The following is a 17,594-nucleotide window of genomic DNA, read 5'->3' as shown; positions in this document are numbered from 1 at the left end:
GAAAGTGTCCATCCGCTATGTACATTGGACAAACATCTCAGACACTTCGCCAAAGGATCAATGCCCACAAAACAGATATTAGACAGGATCACAAAGAAAAAACAGTTTCTTGCCATTTTAACCAGAAAAGACATTGTCTCAATGACTTGATTACCTGCATCCTGCTTCAAAGGCCTTACAGAAGCAGGTAAGATTTAATAGCCACCATCCCAATGAGATGATGATTCCCCAAAATAATGACTTTGAGAAGTAATTTTCAGAGTTTGGCACCTGGCTCTGATTGTTACAGGACTGGCCTTTGCTGTACAGAGGCTCAATACTGAAGGAAGGATCCTCAATATGCCATTACTTTTATTTGTCTTATGAAAGCATGCATCAGAATTACCTAATAGAAGGAACATGTTTAGTTAAAATTCATATTTTGTCATGTGTATAACCTGCACATGTCGATGTAAAAATATGACTCAGATATGGTCTGGTGATATTCACATGCTGAATTATGTTCGGTATGCACCTTTGACTATGTTCTCTACACCTATCCCACTATTCCAGCTCTGCAAAGACTGCAACATCTTTGTGCAGCTTTTTTTAAAAGATCTGTCCCTGTAATTACAAGAAATGGCCACCACTTTCAAGGAAGTGGAGGAAAGTATCTTCAGTCCCTAGGGATACACTGGCTCAGGCCTTATATTGTTTCCAGACAAAACAAGAAGACACCCTGTGCTTTATATCATTGAAGATTGCTGTACTCATAATATACTTATTGCCAAAACAAGAACATTATTGTTATCCACCCAATGACATGTATCACTACCTAGAACAACCATCAAACACTACAGACAGTATGTTAAAACCTTAGCTCTATCCCCACATGAATACTGTATTTTCAGGACTCCTTTCAGGAATTTGTTTCCTCCCACAGGTCCCATATTAGTCAAATTAATTGCATTTGTCATTGTATGTACAATTCCTGCTTATACTCAATTTTTAGAGACCGGGGATGGCTTTTTTCCTTTCTCATTTCTTCATCATTGGAGCTGGTGCTTCATTTATTTTATATGAGGAAAAATGCTTAGCAAAATGCTTTTTCTGCAGGGGATGAAAGGAACATGGAAATTCTCTCTTAGCATGTTGTATGTGGCCTGCATTCCAGGCAAATCTGATGAATCAGAGCACATCATGCTCACACTCCATGCTGGCATCCCATTTAATTATGGAACCATTTTAAAATTCTGGATCTTGACCATTAAGAACCTTAATGATATTTGAGAGTGATGGATACAATTTATTGGAAAGTTTCAACAGATGGACCTTAGTGTGACATAATTAACGCAAAAAACTGCACAATGAACTGATTTTTAGATTTGTTGTTGTATAACATATTAGCAGATTTACCTGGTTTTGCTTGGGTCCTTAACTCAATTGATTTTTTTTAACTAAAAGGAAAAAGTATATGCTTTATTTAAATCATTGTATTTTCAAAAACACTGTTATTTTTATGAAATAATAAATAAAATAAATAAGAGCGGTTATCATTCTAACAAGAAGGGGCTATAGTCAATTAGGTTTCCAATAACATTGTCTTCTAGTTGTCAAACTTAAATAATTGATTTAGCTGTACCAACAGAGCATTACTCCAAATTTCTCTGTTTGTATCACTTTTCTGTAAGGTTTATTGAGAAGCAATGCTATTCCAGGTTCATGCTATTTTTCTGGCTCATCTTGGTTCATTCAGTCTCTTTCAAAGTTTGCTCAGTTATGTCAATTTTAAGGACTGAACTTGATTAGGGTATTCTGTCTCTTTTCTGTTTGGTATTATGAGATGCAGTTCCATTCCAGGCATATCCCATTTTCTTGGCACAATCAAACCCTTATGGTTGCTTTAAGTTATGCTAGGAGGAAACTGTATATCAAATTTGGTGGTCCTAGTTCTTACCATTTAGGAGGACATCTTGATCAGACAAACTCTCTAACATACATAGTAAATGAATGACTTGAGAGCTTAAAGTTTTAAAAATATGCATACAAAGTTTAGCAGTTTGAAATGTAATGTCTAAGTTGCCATCTTTTACCACTGCATGATAATCCTTCAATTTTAGTCTGTGTAGCTGATTTGTGTTTGTGTTAGCGATGTTAAATATTGGTTAATTTAATAGTTGAGCAACCTCAAGAATTCTTATTGGTTAGTCAACTATTCTGTAGTCCCCAGGGGTGGGGCCGGCAACCAGTGTACTCCAGCCTTATTCCTGAGGAGCCCCCTGCCACTCTGTGCTGCTGCTTCTGTATCAGAGGCATCAGTACAGGGTAGCAGGTGGGAACTGGTCTGCAAGGGGATCCAGAGTTTAAAAACCAACTCCCATCACAGACTGGTTGCCTGTCGTCCTGTGCTGCTACCTCTGATAGTGACAGCAGCCCCTGTCTGGGGAGGTGGGTCTGAGTTCCCGGACCCAGTGTGAGCTGGAACTGAGTCAAGCTGCCTGCCCACCCAGGTCCTAATATACTTTAAATGCACAGGTGCAGGGGGGGGTAGGTCCCAGATCCAGCGTGAGGCAGGATTGAGCTGGGCTGCTGGCCAGCCTACTAAAACATTTACTGGCGGGGGAGAGGGGAAGGGAAATGTGTGTAGTGTATAGCATTAACCTATAAGCTTTTGCTTATTGGTTAATCAACTACACTGTTACATCCCTAATTTGTGTACATAAAAAATTACATTCATTCAAATACACCACATATGCAGTGAAAGGTCAGTATGGGCTGAGAATCAATATGCCAACCTGCTTGCACTTGGATGGTGGGCCAGGCCCGATTAGAAAGAAAACCCAGCTTACAGGGGAGCAAGGCTTGTTTCCATAAAGAGGTGGGTGAGGCCATTTCGGGAGAGGGGGAAAAAACAGAGAAGAGGAGTTAGGGAACTTCCTTTCTCTAAGAAGCAGCCAGATGGGAGGCTTTGAAAGAGAAAGGGGAGAAACAGGCTTTCCCACGATAGAGGTGGGGCCTAACTGGAGCCTGTCCAACATCCGAGATAAGGGAAGGAGGATACCAGTTCTTGGATCATGGGATGGGTTGAGGTACAGAAAGACAGTGTCAAGCAGTAAAGCCACAGCTATGATGAGGCAGCTGCCAGTTGAGCCCAGGTGGACTAAAGGTTTGTTTTTTGGACATATTTCAGTCCTTTATTAAAGACCTGAAATCCGGCCCCCAGAAAGGGTACAGTACTGGGAAGTGGTCAGAGAGAGAAGGCCAAAGAATAATCAAGAGAAACTGAACCAAGGGCACTACAACACCACAGCTAGTCAAGAAGGGGTCATGTGGGGGTAGCAACACTGTCATAGCATAATCTGTGTGTCTGTTTATGTACTAGAAGTGTATATTTTAAATATAATCTTTCTTTATGTTAATAGGACAGACTATTCCAGAGAAAAGACTAGTAGATGTTGTAAATCAAGAGCCATACAAGTATGAAGTGGGCAACCTGCCAACAGAATGGGAAGGTAAATATTTGAGGGTTTGTTTTTATTTTCATGTAAAGGTGAAAGTACAAAATGCTGAAAAAAGTCGGTGGAATGCTTGCACTTACTTGCTCTTTCCTGAAATGTTTTTCATTTTGAGGCATGAAGACTCAAGTAATCATTTACAGCTATTGTGAATTCTGAAAGTATCCACTTTAATCATGAGTAAGAAATAGATTAGTGTATGAAAACATAATTAGCTGTGAAAATATTTGAGTGAGGGAACCATCTGACAGAATGACCCTAAAAAGGTCCCCACTGCAGGTGATTGGTGCCTATGTCTGAGTGGCCACACTCAAATTTCTGGGTCTGTACTTGCTCAGGTATATTGCTAGGACTTCTATAGACATGTCCCTTGGGCTTTAGCCTATGCTCAAGATTGGCCTGCTTAAGAAGCCCTTTCAGGAAGCCATAGAGTTAAGTTCCTCAGTATGCAGTATCTCTGCATAGGAAGGATTAGGTGTGGAGTGGATAGGAGTATGGGAAGGGCTGGTGGATCTGCCCTATACAGATTCTGGTTAGTCTTCCCACATATACTGAAATGGCATAATAAATTAGGTTCCAAAGGGGTCTGTTTTGGGACCTGTTCTGTTCAATATCTTTATCACTGATTTAGATGACAGCATAGAGAGTACGATTATTAAGTTTGCAGATGATACCAAGCTGGGAGAGATTACATGTGCTTTGGATGATATAGTCAAAATTCAAAATGATCTGGACAAACTGGAAAAATGGTCTGAGGTAAATAGGATGAAGTTTAATAAGGAGAAATGCAAAATACTCCACTTAGGAAGGAATTATCAGTTTCACACATACAGAATGGCAAGTGACTATGTAGGAAAAAGTACTGCTTAAAGAGATTTAGGGGTCAGAGTGGACGACAAGTTAAACATGGGTCGTCAGTGTGACACTTGATTCTGGGATACATTAATAGAAGTGTTGTGAGCAAGACACCAGAGGTCATTCTTCCTCTCTACTCTGTGCTGATTAAGCCTCAATTATGTCCTGTTCTGGGCACCACATTTTGAGAAAGATATAGAAAAATTGGAGAAGGTCCAGAGAAGAGCAACAAAAATGATTAAAGTTCCAGAAAACATGACCTATGAGAGAAGACTGCAAGAATTGGGCTTGTTAAGTTTAGAAAAGAGAAGACTGAGAGGGGACATGATAGTGGTTTTCAAGTATCTAAAAGGATGTTACAAGGAGGAGGAAGAAAAATTGTTCTTCTTGGCCTCTGAGGATAGGACAAAAAGCAGTGGGCTTAAATTGCAACAAGGGGGGGTTTAGGTTAGACATTAGGAGAAACTTCCTAACTGTCAGGATGGTTAAACACTGGAATAAATTGCTTAGGGGGTTGTGGAATCTCCATCACTGGAGATATTTAAGAGCAGGTTAGACACCTGTGAGGGATGATCTAGACAGTGCTTGGTCCTGCAGTGAGGGCAGGAGACTGAATTCAGTGACTTCTTGAGGTCCCTTCCACTTCCACAATGACACTTAATGAGAGAGTCATAGAAGCTAGTGAATTTCTGAAGTGAAGCATAACCTGACTATGGTGGCATCCATTACTCCTTACGGTGACAGTAGCAGGGAACACCAATGCAGCTGCTGTCCGCTGGGTTAGTGTGTTTTGTGTATTCTGGGCTCTCCCTTTGGTTCCATGGCCCTGTCTTCAGGTGGGGCCTGCTTTCAAGTCCCTGCCCACCGTGATGATGGATGACAGAGTCACGTCATTGAGTCCTGTGTTGAGGTGGTCTTGATAAAGGATTCCCCAGAACAGCAAGCTTAAGACTTACAATTAAAGGGCACTTTACATGGTTTAAAATGTCATTTCAAGCCATCTGCAGGCTTGGTACCCAGGGCTGTGAAGTATCTTGCTAATACTTGTCCATGGGTGAGGAAGCCTAACTTGTGTCTGCTATGGTGAGCTCCCCAATTCCACCTGCTGCAGGCAGCATGAGCACTTCCATCGGGCCCACAAAGGTCCCACTGTTTCTATAGGTGAGCTGTAGGCATGTTCCAGCCTCAGAGCATCTCCGTGCAGCACCTAGCTTCTGTTCCACTGGACTTTTTCCAGATTTCAGATTCATTACTTCCAAAGAAACAGTACACCTCAGCTTATTTGCTTATCCTTTCCGCCTCAGATAAACACTCCACTTCATACACAGAACAGTCTGTGTTTATAGTGAAAACAAGTAAAAGTTTATGAAATAATGTATGTAGATTCAAGTGATAGAGGTATTGGAAACAAATGATTACATAGAAAGCATAACACACATTCTAGAGTATAGACTTATAAACCTATAGTAGATCCTCATAGTTAACAACACATTGGGTATGGAGGTTGTTTGTAACTCTGAACCAATGTTAGGGTTTTCTTTCATAAGTTAACAACTGAAAAGTGACTTAATATCCTGGCTGCTCAAAGCCATGATTTTTACAAAGGCTTTGAATGTCCTTCAAGCCTTTTGTAATATCAAGTGATTCTCAGTTTTACATAAGTGAAACCATAATTCCTCCATGTCTTTACACCAATATTAATTATCTATAAACACAAATTAGAGCCAAGTTTTGTTGCAAAATGAAGCCGTTATTGTATATTTCCTTGTATTATTGTATTGAATTAATTTAATGTTGGTATTAAAAGAATTCATGCTGACAGTATAAACATAGATATTTTTGTGATTAGATAAAGCCCTCCTGTTATACTACACTCTCCCCTTTATACAAGAAAAGAAAAGAAATGATACATTTTTTGCTATGGCAGTATCTCATGGATGCAGACAACTGATAACCTTTTATGTAATTGTAATTTTGAATAGTCACCTACCAGATCTAGTGATAGAATATCTCAGTTACTTCCTTAGCTCATGTCCGCAGTGCTCTTGAATGGATATCAGTCATTTTCAATGTCTGTGGAGATGCAAGGAGTTACATGCTTCATGCCACATTTTACTGCTGGCAAATTCTACGTCGGTTTTATTTTAGTGGTAACATTTAGTGATTAATGGGAGTCTTAATTTGTAAGCTCACTTTTACGCTTGTTACCGTGCATTATGTGCCAGTAGGAGTACTAAAGTTCAATGAAAATCTCATGCATACTAATGAGAATGCAAATGAGCACCGATGAAAGAATGCTAGGGTCTCCAGGTATTAAATGTTCAGTTATCTTGCAAATATGCACTCGGACAAAGATAATGAATAATGAGCACAGAATGCAGAAAGTACTGTATAGATATAATTAGCAACAGAAATATAATTAGAGAAATTTGAAATGCAAGCTATGTATTCATTTTCAAAAGCTTTGCAGCAAAACTCTCCCATCTTGGTTGCAGAACTGCATCACCTCCTTTTCCACTTTGCTAGACCTAATGTGCTTTGGCTGACAGTGTGTGAAGGTATTTTAGTTTATTGGGATAGAAGAGAAGTGTTCATGTGGAAATATTTCCAGATGTAGCGTTTTTAATTAAAATACTAAAAGAACACTGCTAGAAATCTCATTGCTGCATTTAAAACTGGACTGGACAAAAGTGGAGGGGTATATGTATAACAGGGCTGGGCAAAATACGACCCGGGGGCCAGATCCAGCCTGCCAAGCCAATGGATGAGGCCTGTGTATCACCACCCTGTCGGTTCCCTCAGGCACACAGCTGCCACGGTTTAAAAGTCCCTATGCTTCTCTGCTCTGCAAGGAAGGGAGATGCTTCGTGTAATCTCCCTGCTCCTAGCCCAATGCTCAGCTCCTATTGGCCAGAAGTAACCGGCCAATAAGAACTGACCTCAGCCAATCTGTCAGCTCCTGTTGGCTGGAAACAGCCAGCCAATTGCAGCTGAGAGATTGGCCTGGGAGATGGGGGAGCTGAGTGCCAAGTGGAGGGAACAGCCTATATTTTCAAGTGGTCTGGGGCTGTAGCAGTCAGGGACCCCAGCCTGCGTTGCGGGTGCTGCAGACTGGGAGATGCTTATCTTAAGCACTTCTCAGCCAGAATCTGCCTCTGGGTCCCTTGCCCATCCCACGCCCCAGCTCCCTCCTCCTGGTCATGATCCAAACCTTCTGCACCCCCCTTTCCCAGGTCACAACCCCCTCCTTCATCCAAACGCCCTCTCAGACCCCATACCATCTCCTGCACCCCAGTCCTTTACCCCACGCACCTTCTATAGTAGCTTCCACCCTAGACCCCATACAGGCAGTCCCCGAGTTACGCGGATCCGACTTATGTCGGATCCGCAGTTACGAACGGGTTTGCTCCGCGTCTCCCTGGTCTGCTGGAGACCAGCAGACCAGGGAGACCGGGAGCAAAGCCTCTGAGGATGCTGGCAGCGGGACAGCCGCGGTGCGTCTGGGCTGTCCCGCTGCCAACGTCCACAGAGGCTTTGCTCCCCGTCTCCCTGGTCTGCTGGTCTTCAGCAGACCAGGGAGATGCAGAGCAAAGCCGCGGAGGACCCAGGCGGCAGGACCACGGTGCGTCTCGGTCCGCCGCCCGTGTCTCCCTGGTCTGCTGGGGGGGGGGAGGGCGCAGCTAGTACGCCCCCCCCCCCCCCAAGCAGACCAGGCTTTTTTCCGGACGCCTGTGGTGGAGCAGCTGGGGCGCTGCCGGTTGGTCCCGCAGCGCCGCTCTGGGCACTACTGGACCAACCAGGCAGCACCCCAGCTGCTCTGCCCCAGGCGTCCTGATTCAGCCGCTGCTGGTCAGTTTCAGCAGCGGCTGAATCAGGACGCCTGGGGCAGAGCAGCTGGGGTGCTGCTGGGTTGGTCCAGTAGCGCCGAGGAGCGGCGCTACTGGAGCAACCCAGCAGCACCCCAGCTGCTCTGCCCCAGGCGTCCCCAAGTCAGCCACTGCTGAAACTGACCAAAGCTGACTACAGGAAGCCCGAGGCAGAGTTGCTCTGCTCCAGCCTTCCTGGAATCAGCCGCTGATCAGTTTCAGCAGCAGCTGACTTGGGGCACGCCTCGGGTTCTTAAGTTGAATCTGTATGTAAGTCGGAACTGGCGTCCAGATTCATCCTGTTGAAACTGATCAGCGGCTGATTCCAGGAAGCCCAGGGCAGAGCAACTCTGCCTCGGGCTTCCTGTAGTCAGCTGCTGGTCAGTTTCAGCAGCGGCTGAATCTGGACGCCAGTTCCGACTTACATACAGATTCAACTTAAGAACAAACCTACAGTCCCTATCTTGTACGTAACCCGGGGACTGCCTGTACTTCCTCCACAGAAAAGTGTGGCTCTTGACCACTTACCAAAATTTTAGAGTGGCCCTCCACCAAAAATTATTGCCCACCTTGATGTATAAGATTTCTAAAAGGGTTCATACCCACATTTGAAATGTTTTAGGGATCCACAAATGAGAAAAGGATGAAAACCACTGAACTCAATGATCTTTTCAGACTCTAAATCATAGAATGATAGAATACTAGGACTGGAAGGGACCTGGAGAGGTCATCGAGTCCAGTCCCCTGCCCTCATGGCAGGACCAAATACTGTCTAGACCATTCCTGATAGACATTTATCTAACTAATCTTAAATATCTCCAGAGACGGGGATTCCACAACCTCCCTGGGCAATTTATTCCATTGTTTGACTATCCTGACACTTAGGAACTTTTTCCTAACGTCCAACCTAAAACTCCCTTGCTGCAGTTTAAGCCCATTGCTTCTTGTTCTGTCCCCAGAGGCCAAGATGAACAATTTTTCTTCCTCTTCCTTATGACACCCTTTTAGATATCTGAAAACTGCTCTCAGGTCCCCCCTCAATCTTCTCTTTTCTAAACTAAACAAACCCAATTCCTTCAGTCTTCCCTCATAGGTCATGTTCTCTAGACCTTTAATCATTCTCGTTCCTCTTCTCTGGACCCTCTCCAATTTCTGCACATCTTTCTTGAAATGTGGTGCCCAGAACTAGACACAGTACTCCAACTGAGGCCTAACCAGCGCAGAGTAGAGTGGAAGAATGACTTTTCGTGTCTTGCTCACAACATGCCTATTAATGCAAATGTTGGTGTGCAAGTGTGTTCAGAGAATATACAATGTGATATCTGTTCTGTCTCATTGAAACGATTAATCATTTGGTTTTTGTTAAATTAGACTGTCAGTCCCCGTAATACACGAGGTTCGAAGGGATGCCGGAAAGGATGAGACCACAACTGGGGGTTTCAAAAAGCACAAACTGATTTTATTTTGATGACGCCAGACAATCATCAGAACAAAAATTAGACAGATTGCCAGACAACACAAAACAATTCCCTGAGGCTTTTCTAAATCACAATAATTCCCAATAACTGCCCAGGGGTTAGGAACAGTTGAATTAACACTGGTATTGTCCATAGGGCTGATTATTTACACAACTTTATACCAGGAAACAGTAAAAACCCTAAACCACAACTATTTATAAACTAACTTAGTAACTTTTTAACCACTGTCACTTGACAAGCAATAAGGACAACTAAGAAATCAATTAGGATAGGGATGATGGCGGGGGGGAGGGGTTATACCAGTTCTGGAGACAGCAGGAACACAAGTACCGGTCGCATGCTCATAAACTGTCTCCACTCGGCTCGACCAACTCGGAGTACGCTCAGTAAGACTCGAGAGCGGGGGGTGCAAGGTGTCTGGGTGATCAGGCCAGGCGTTCACTCGATGCGAATCCCCAGTGAGATAGGGGCTGCCTGCCTGTTTTATTGCCTGTGAACTTATCACCCCATAGGTTGGTTTTTGCTGCAGTGGGTGGAGTAGCAGGCCTGAGCACAAGTCAGCCCATTGGCTGATCTTTCACTGCAATGGGTGGAGCGAGCAGGGGAAAATTATTAATTTACATGCCCTTATATGGAAAACACTCCACCTCACAGACAGAGCCCCCTATACCAGCCTTAGAGGTATTACAGGCTATGGCTCCCTGCGACGGGCAGCCATTGTTGTAGTTCTGACTCGGACATAGACAATTTCTAATAATTTATTTATACATATTTTAACTACTCCTGGTTTTTTCTCATTGTCGTCCATAATTATGGCTGTGATCTTGCAAACACTGAAGTGCATGCCTAATTGTATTCATGTGAGTGAAGTTATACACATGTATAAGCATTTCTGAGGTTTAGGGTTTTACATTCAGTCTCTTATCAGATGCAGAAAATACTGCTTGTACTGTCTGAACTCATGAAGATTTAATTGGGAAAAATATGAGAGACTCAACTTATCCTTGTCCCCAAATATAGAAGAATGCTTCAAGTTTAGAAAATCTGGGAGTTATTTTTGAAAGACTGATAAAGCTATATTAAAAGGCTGTCAGTTCAGAGGATGGCTTTTGTTTTTCATCCTGTAAAACATTTGAGGTTTGCCCTGTTGACAAGACTCAAATGTAATCAGACAGTAGACGAACACTTGCATGTTCTTCCCAAATACATGCTTTTTCTAATGTAGTTTATCATATATATAGTAGCCCAATGTCTGTGAGTCTGTAATGCTGACGTACATGGCCCCGCCCCCTGGCCATGTACGTCAGTGCACCGCCTCCTTCCCCTTCCTCCGTGGCAGCTCGGCTGAGTGCTACGCTGCTCAGCCAAGCTGCAGTGGGGGAGCAAGTGGCGGTAAGTGGCTGTTTCGGCTCCCCCACAGCAGAAGAGGAAGGGGGAGCAGGGTGGTGATGTACCTGGCCCTGCCCCCTGGCTGTTTGTCACTGCCCCGCCCCTCCTCCCCCGCGGCAGGCCGGCTGAGCGTGCAGCACTCAGCCGAGCCACCACGGAGGAAGGGGAAGGGGGGCGGGGAGAGACGGAGAGGAGAGAGAGGCAGGAGGAGGAGGAGAAAAGAAAGAGATGGAGAGAAAGGCAGAAGGTGAGAGAGGCAGGAGGCAGAGGAGAGCTGAGAGAGAGAGGGGGAGGCAGTAGGAGGAGAGAGAGAGAGAGAGACGAGCAAGAGACCGGAGGCTCAGGAGAGAAGACCAACATGGAGGAGAGACCTGAAAATCCCTTCTTATGACAGGCTAATTGGCTAGTTACAGATAATACTCTGAATTCAGCTGCAGCTATTTGGAAAAATAGTATCTAGTGCTGTGTTTAGAACAAGAAGTTTCTCTTAAGGCTCAGTTGTGAGATTTTTGTGGTTCTGGCATTAAGTGCCAGGAGAGAAGGTTGGAGCCCTCTATAAAACTATAAATTCAGAGTTGTTTATTGGAAGGTGAAGGGTGGGGGGAAGCATAACATCTTAAATGTGCTACCTGTGTGTATAAGTTGTCAGTAATATGATGATGGAGAAGGTTTGATATGAGAAATAACTTGTCACTCCATGGGTGTAGCAAGATTTGATGTGAGAAATAATTTGTTACTCCATGAGTGCAGCAAACTGAAGGTAATCTTTAATAAGTAAAAATATTTTGGATAACATTGTGATAGAGTGGTCTGGCTAAACCCTGCTCCAGAGCTACCATAGAGAGGTCTGCCAAGCAGCAAGAGTGGCAGAAGAAGAATCAGCCAATAAGGTGCCAGGAAGGCCTACAAAGGGAGCAGCAAAGCAGAGCAAAAATCAACACAGAGCAGAGCTCAAGGAGAACAGACTGTGAGGCTGGGTAAGGAAGTTGTCTACAGGAGAAGGAGACCTGGAGGCACCACTCACTCCAAGTGAGGAAAGGGATTGAGTGGGGGTGGGTGGAACCAGCTCCAATTGGAGAGCTGGAAAAAGATTGATGAACTTGTGATAAAGCCCTCCGCTAGGAGCAAGGAGTTGTCTCCAGGAGAAATCCTGGAGGCACTACTCTCTCTGAGAGGGGAACAGACACAGAGATGCTAACAGAAGGCGCTGAGATTGGGGCCCTGTTAAGTGTGTACCTTGGAGGGGGGTTGAGTATTTCACAATATGTGACTCAGTGGAAGGACTAAGCAGCCAAAAAGACTTTTAAAGAGACAGTGCAGGCATATGCACGTGACCAGATGGGGGCGCTTGTGTGAGGTGAGTGCAGCCCCATTACAAACATTTTCCTCACTTTCTATATTGTGCTTATAAAATGTATTTAATGTTGAAAGATAAAGTTAAAATACTTTTAGTGGCCTTTTTGTGGAGTGTTGAGCTGAGGCAATTAAGTAAGTAGCACGTCATGAAAACACTCCATTCAACTGCAAATCTCTAATTAAGAATCCAAGCTGGCAGTGTTGGGTAGGGGAAGCTGGAAAGATGGCCATTCAAGTGCTTGTATTTCTGCGATCACTCACAGCTGCAGTTTAAACTTGGTATGATTTCAAAGGTTAGTTTGTACAGAACTATGAATTGATGGTAAGCTGAAGCTGAAATACAGCTGTGAAGATCTAGCATTTTAAGAAAATATTAGCAATTTTCCCAAAACGGGAAACAAGTTATAGATGTTGAGGACTGAGGAATCAAACTGGTTGAGTTGTAATGAAAATATAGAGACAGATGATAAAAAATAATTATATGATGTGAGGTTAAAAACTGCTATGTTTATTAAGCATTAAGATTGCCTTCTCTTTCTGTACTTTTCTGCTGCCTCCCTGTTTTGTGTCTATTGCACATGCTTCTAACACACCCACTGCTTTGCCTCTTTTCCCTGGAGCATCTGAACTGCTGCATGTGATGGTGTAAAAATGATGGTCTCCAATACAAGAGAAGATTTGTGTGCCACATGTCTCTCACTTGTCCCCTTATTAACAATCCTGAGTCATTTACATGTGCTCCAATGTCTGTCTTTTATATCCCATATATGCCAGCCATTTGTGCACACTTTAATTACCCAGTCTTTTGAGTTTTCTGCTTCCTCTATTATTGTGCTTTAGAACAGCTCTTCCTCTTCTTTGTGCTTTCCTGCTTTCTCTTCCCATTTTATCACAGTGATTGGGTTTGTGCATACCTGCCTCAATTCTGGGCATCATGGTTGCTGTTTTGCTGGATTTCTGCTTTCCCTGTTTTTGTCCTTGGCCAATTGTTGTGTGCTTTTCTTGTGGTGGTTTAGCTATAGTACTTTGTCATAAGCTCTGTGCCTATCTGTCAGCTTTTTATTTGTGTTTCTTCTAGTTCTGCTGCTTGGGATGTACACATTGCCCTTTCTAGCATCAGATCCATTGGTTTAGTAACTGTTACATCACAAAACAATGTGATCTGTAATGAGACTGATTTTTTAGTTTCAAGTCTGACAAACTCCTCTATTGTTTCCCCTTATCCTGTGTTCTCATCCTGAACATATATCTCTTGTAAGTAACGTTCCTGTTCCCCGCCAGAGACACAATCCTCAAACACTTCCATCTTTTTTTTCAAATTTTCTTCTCTTTCACCACCATCATCGGTATAGAATGCACTGTGTACATTTGGGGCTTCTGTACCTGCCCTCTTCAGAGTAGAGCAATCTTTTGCTTATTCTCTGGTTTATTTGCCACTGTAGCTTTAATATATCATCCACATTGCTGTCAGACCCTTTTCCAAACATAGGCAGAACTTCCCCTGAATCTTAGAGCTGGTGGAAAATTACTTGCAGTTAGTTGCCTGGGCTCTGGAGCAGCTTTTGGGTCTTCCCCATGGTGTGACTTCCACATCTGATATCATGTAGTATCTGCATGATGAGCTGAGAGGTGTCAAGATAGACATTTTACTTGACACCAGAAGTACGTATAGAAAAGAGGTAACAAAACTTCCTGCTGCTATGTGTAGCTGCATCCTGTGTGTCCCCTGGGCTTCTTTTGTTTCTGCCCTAGCAGGAATTATGTCATTGGGAAAACCAGAGAGTATATTTAGCATGTTCAAGAAGTGGGGGAGGGTCTGTGAAACAGAGAGGGTAACCTAAAGGGAGCTTCTGGGAGGGACTAGATTGATGTTGGATGCAATGCTATTGGCCAACAGAAGTTATGAATTGTGCATCTCTGCCCTCCCCCCAACTGAATCCTGTATTTTGACCGATTTATTGGAATGCTGAATGAATGACTACACTGGAGTACATCGCCAGGTCTGTTGGAAAACAAACCTGACTCGAGATAAGCCATCCCTTACAGTCTTTTGGGAATTGTTACAAAACACCTGAGAAAATGCACAGGCCTTTTGCTTTGTTGCTCTAGGTTGGGTCCTGCAGAGCACACCAAACTGGTTTTGGGCACCAGCTCCAAGGATCTGAGCCAAGAGAATTAAGAACTTTATTTGCCTTGAAAGACAGCTCATACCACATTCGTGAGGGACTTAGGGTAGGCCTACACTGGAATTAAACATCCACATCCTCAACATCCTGTCAGTTGAGTTGGATTCGAGGTACTCAGACTATGGGGCTATTTAACTGGAGTATGGCTGTTTGGCTTCAGGAACCCTCTGACATGTCAGTGAGGGGCCCAGAGCCTGAACTCCTGCCTGAGCCTGAATGTTTATACTGCAGTTAAATAGCTCTGATGCATGAGCCTCACAAGCCTGAGTCAGCTGACATAGGCCAGCCTTAGGTGTTTAATTATAGTGTAGACATGCTGTCAGCAGTTCCCAACTTTTTTATACTGCGGACTGGCAAAGCCATTCACAGACTTTTGGCAGACTAGCAATGTTTTATTTGCATATTCATTATTCAAATGATTATACAAGTAAAATGTTGCCAGTCTGCCAAAAGCCCGGAGCCCCACAGCTGCCGCAAACAGCTGGCTTCAGCTCCAGCAGTTACCATGTTGCGGGCTGCTGCCGCAGCTGAAACTAGCTCTTTGCAGATGCTCTGGGGGCCAGGGTTGGGGTACACCCCAGCACCCTAAGCCTCTCAGTGCCAGCCACTTACCCCAGAGTCCCCTGAACTCAACCCCCCATGTCTGCCCCTCCTCCAGAGCCCCCCAGTGCCTATCCTGCCCCCTCACCTAGCCCTGTACTGCCTCCCAGCCACCAGCTGAACGCTGCTGCCAGAGTTGCAGCTGCTGTGAGGCTGTCATGCTGGGCATTGCGCGGCCTTCCAGCTGTGCAGTGAACTGATCTTCCATGTCCGGGAGGAGACCCTGTCCAGTGCTGGTTGGTTGAGAGGTGGGGTAGGACATACTTCTGCCAACAGCCCTGGTGGGAAGAGAGGCGCTGGGCGATGTACCCCAGTCCTGGCCCCCAGTGCTGCTGTGGCCCAGCAGCCAGCACTTCATGGCCCAGCACATGGCTAGCCTTGTAATCGTGACATCTACTACAGAATGGTCCATGTTCTGCTACTTGTACTCACCAGTGGGATTACTTGTAGAGCAAGGATGCTACCTTAGCAAGAGTAAGAGTTTCAGGATCCCAACATACATCCTATTTGTCACTTTTTTCATGAGTAAGTAATACATTTTTGGACTTCAGCACTTTAGTCATAGCCAGTAATCCTCTCTCCAAAGCGGTGCAAAATGACCATCACTGTAGAATGGTTAGGCGGTTTTCTCAGGGTGACATTCACCGCTGTGCAGTGTTTCACAAAAGACTTGTATATCACTTGAGCCCTACTTCGAAGATTCAAGTAGTGCATGTCCTTGTTCATGCTCTCTAAACTGAAGGGATGGAGACTGGGGCTTTGGGCAAGGGTTAATAACTGCTTAAATATTAAATACTGTATTTTTGGGGAATTCGATATTCTAGTCTCCTGCAAATTGTACCTGTATGTCACTGGGTCTTGTGTAAATTCATATCTCTGAGGTGTAAGACCTGTTTGCTTCCTTTGAAATATTTTAATGTTTTGCAGCTTGGATTAGAAAAAGAAGAAAGGATCCACCAACAATGGAGGTAAGAGCTGAATTGCCTTATCAATTGTAAATCCAGTTTTACTAGAGCTTTTAGATTTATTGAACTGATTCATCCAACTGTTTTAGAGACAGAATGTAAATAGTGCTGCCTATTAATTTTGTATTGTGTAAATGATATACAGTAGATATATACATTCTTAGAATTTTATAGTACAGTATTAATGTCAGTGTGTGGAAGCAGGAATGAAATTCCTGCATTGTGTGTGTATGTATGTTTCTTGCATAGAATTTCTCAGAAATACCATAAATTAGCAAATATAACCCACGGGTTATACATGTTTTTACCAACCATGCGCCCCTTCCCCTCCCCTTCCACAGGGTATACATTTCCGCGTCTTATACAAGTTGATTTTTACTCCTTGGAGTCCCCTGGGAGCATCAGTTCCCCTAAGTGGCTCTGCTCGCCTCCACCCCCCCATTAGAACTGGGTCAGCTCCGCTGCAGGGGGGCAGGGAGGGCCTGACGAGCTTCCAGCGTGCCTGCGCTGCTCTCTCCGTTCCCCCCACCCGGAGGAGGGTGGGTGGCCCCTGGCTGTGGCTGCTGCTCTCGCAGGCCGGCCAGCTCACTGGCAGCAGGATGGCTGTCGCTTCGTGTCTGCACTCTACGCTGGGCGCCTACCTCCTCACCTCAGCGCTGCTGCTCATGGGCCCAAGCGGCAGTGCTTCTGCTGCTGCCACATCTCCCACCGTGGCATTAAAGACCACCTTGTATGAAGGCGGCAGAAGTCTCTGCGGGTTATATACGTCCGTGGGTAATCTAATATTTCTTTTACACATGATAGAAAGACCGCGGGTAATACACAAGTATGTGTTACACATGGATGCGGGTTATATTCGCTAATGTATGGTAAGTTACATTGTGAAGTCGGAATACGTAATCATGGTCATTCAGAAACTTCTAAATAAGTGAGTTCTAAAATGGCTATTAACTTTTTTTTAAAAGTCAGTCTCTCTAAATCTTGGTATAATTTTTTTATGCCAATTGACATTAAAATCATGTTTGAAAATCAGTTGCCAACATATTCATCAGAACAGAAAAATATACTGCATTAACATTTTACAGTGCTAATGAGATGGGTTTTTTTGCAGTCCTGACTCTTCTCAAAAGTGCTTTTGAATGGAACAAAGTATTGAAGTATTGCTTACGCTTTCATGCTGGCAAATGTTTAAATGCTCAGACCAACAGACTGTCAGTAAGCAGAAGTCTGTTGACTTGAGTGGTGCTGCATTCATGTACATCAGCTGAGGATCTGGCTCTGTGTCTGTGATCTTCCGAACTGCAGAACCTATAGAAAGTTGCCCACGCTGGCTACGCATGAAGGTGGCCTATTCAGGATATTGTGCAGCCTGTGATTTTCACAGCAACATTTTTTTAAAAAAAGC

General features: G+C 44.1%; 1 protein-coding gene and 1 long non-coding RNA gene across 3 annotated transcripts in view; one reads left to right on the top strand and one right to left on the bottom strand.

Annotated features, from left to right (window-relative positions):
- LOC112547649 (uncharacterized) overlaps positions 1-6,826 on the bottom strand; it is a 71,127-nt gene extending 64,301 nt beyond the window's left edge. Inside the window, exon 1 of the long non-coding RNA XR_003091427.2 lies at positions 6,340-6,826. This is a non-coding gene — a long non-coding RNA (uncharacterized LOC112547649). The remainder of the gene's footprint in view (positions 1-6,339) is intronic.
- Positions 1-17,594, top strand: part of NDUFAF2 (NADH:ubiquinone oxidoreductase complex assembly factor 2) — a 142,323-nt gene that overhangs the window by 87,032 nt on the left and 37,697 nt on the right. For both annotated transcript variants that reach the window (XM_006134416.4, XM_075932880.1), the window contains exons 2-3: positions 3,402-3,491; positions 16,152-16,192. In XM_006134416.4, the coding sequence (XP_006134478.1) occupies positions 3,402-3,491; positions 16,152-16,192 (131 nt within the window). The remainder of the gene's footprint in view (positions 1-3,401; positions 3,492-16,151; positions 16,193-17,594) is intronic.

The sequence above is a fragment of the Pelodiscus sinensis genome, chromosome 6 (assembly GCF_049634645.1).
Source record: "Pelodiscus sinensis isolate JC-2024 chromosome 6, ASM4963464v1, whole genome shotgun sequence".
NCBI classification, from domain to species: Eukaryota; Metazoa; Chordata; order Testudines; family Trionychidae; genus Pelodiscus; species Pelodiscus sinensis.
This window is presented reverse-complemented; position numbering and strand designations above follow the sequence as displayed.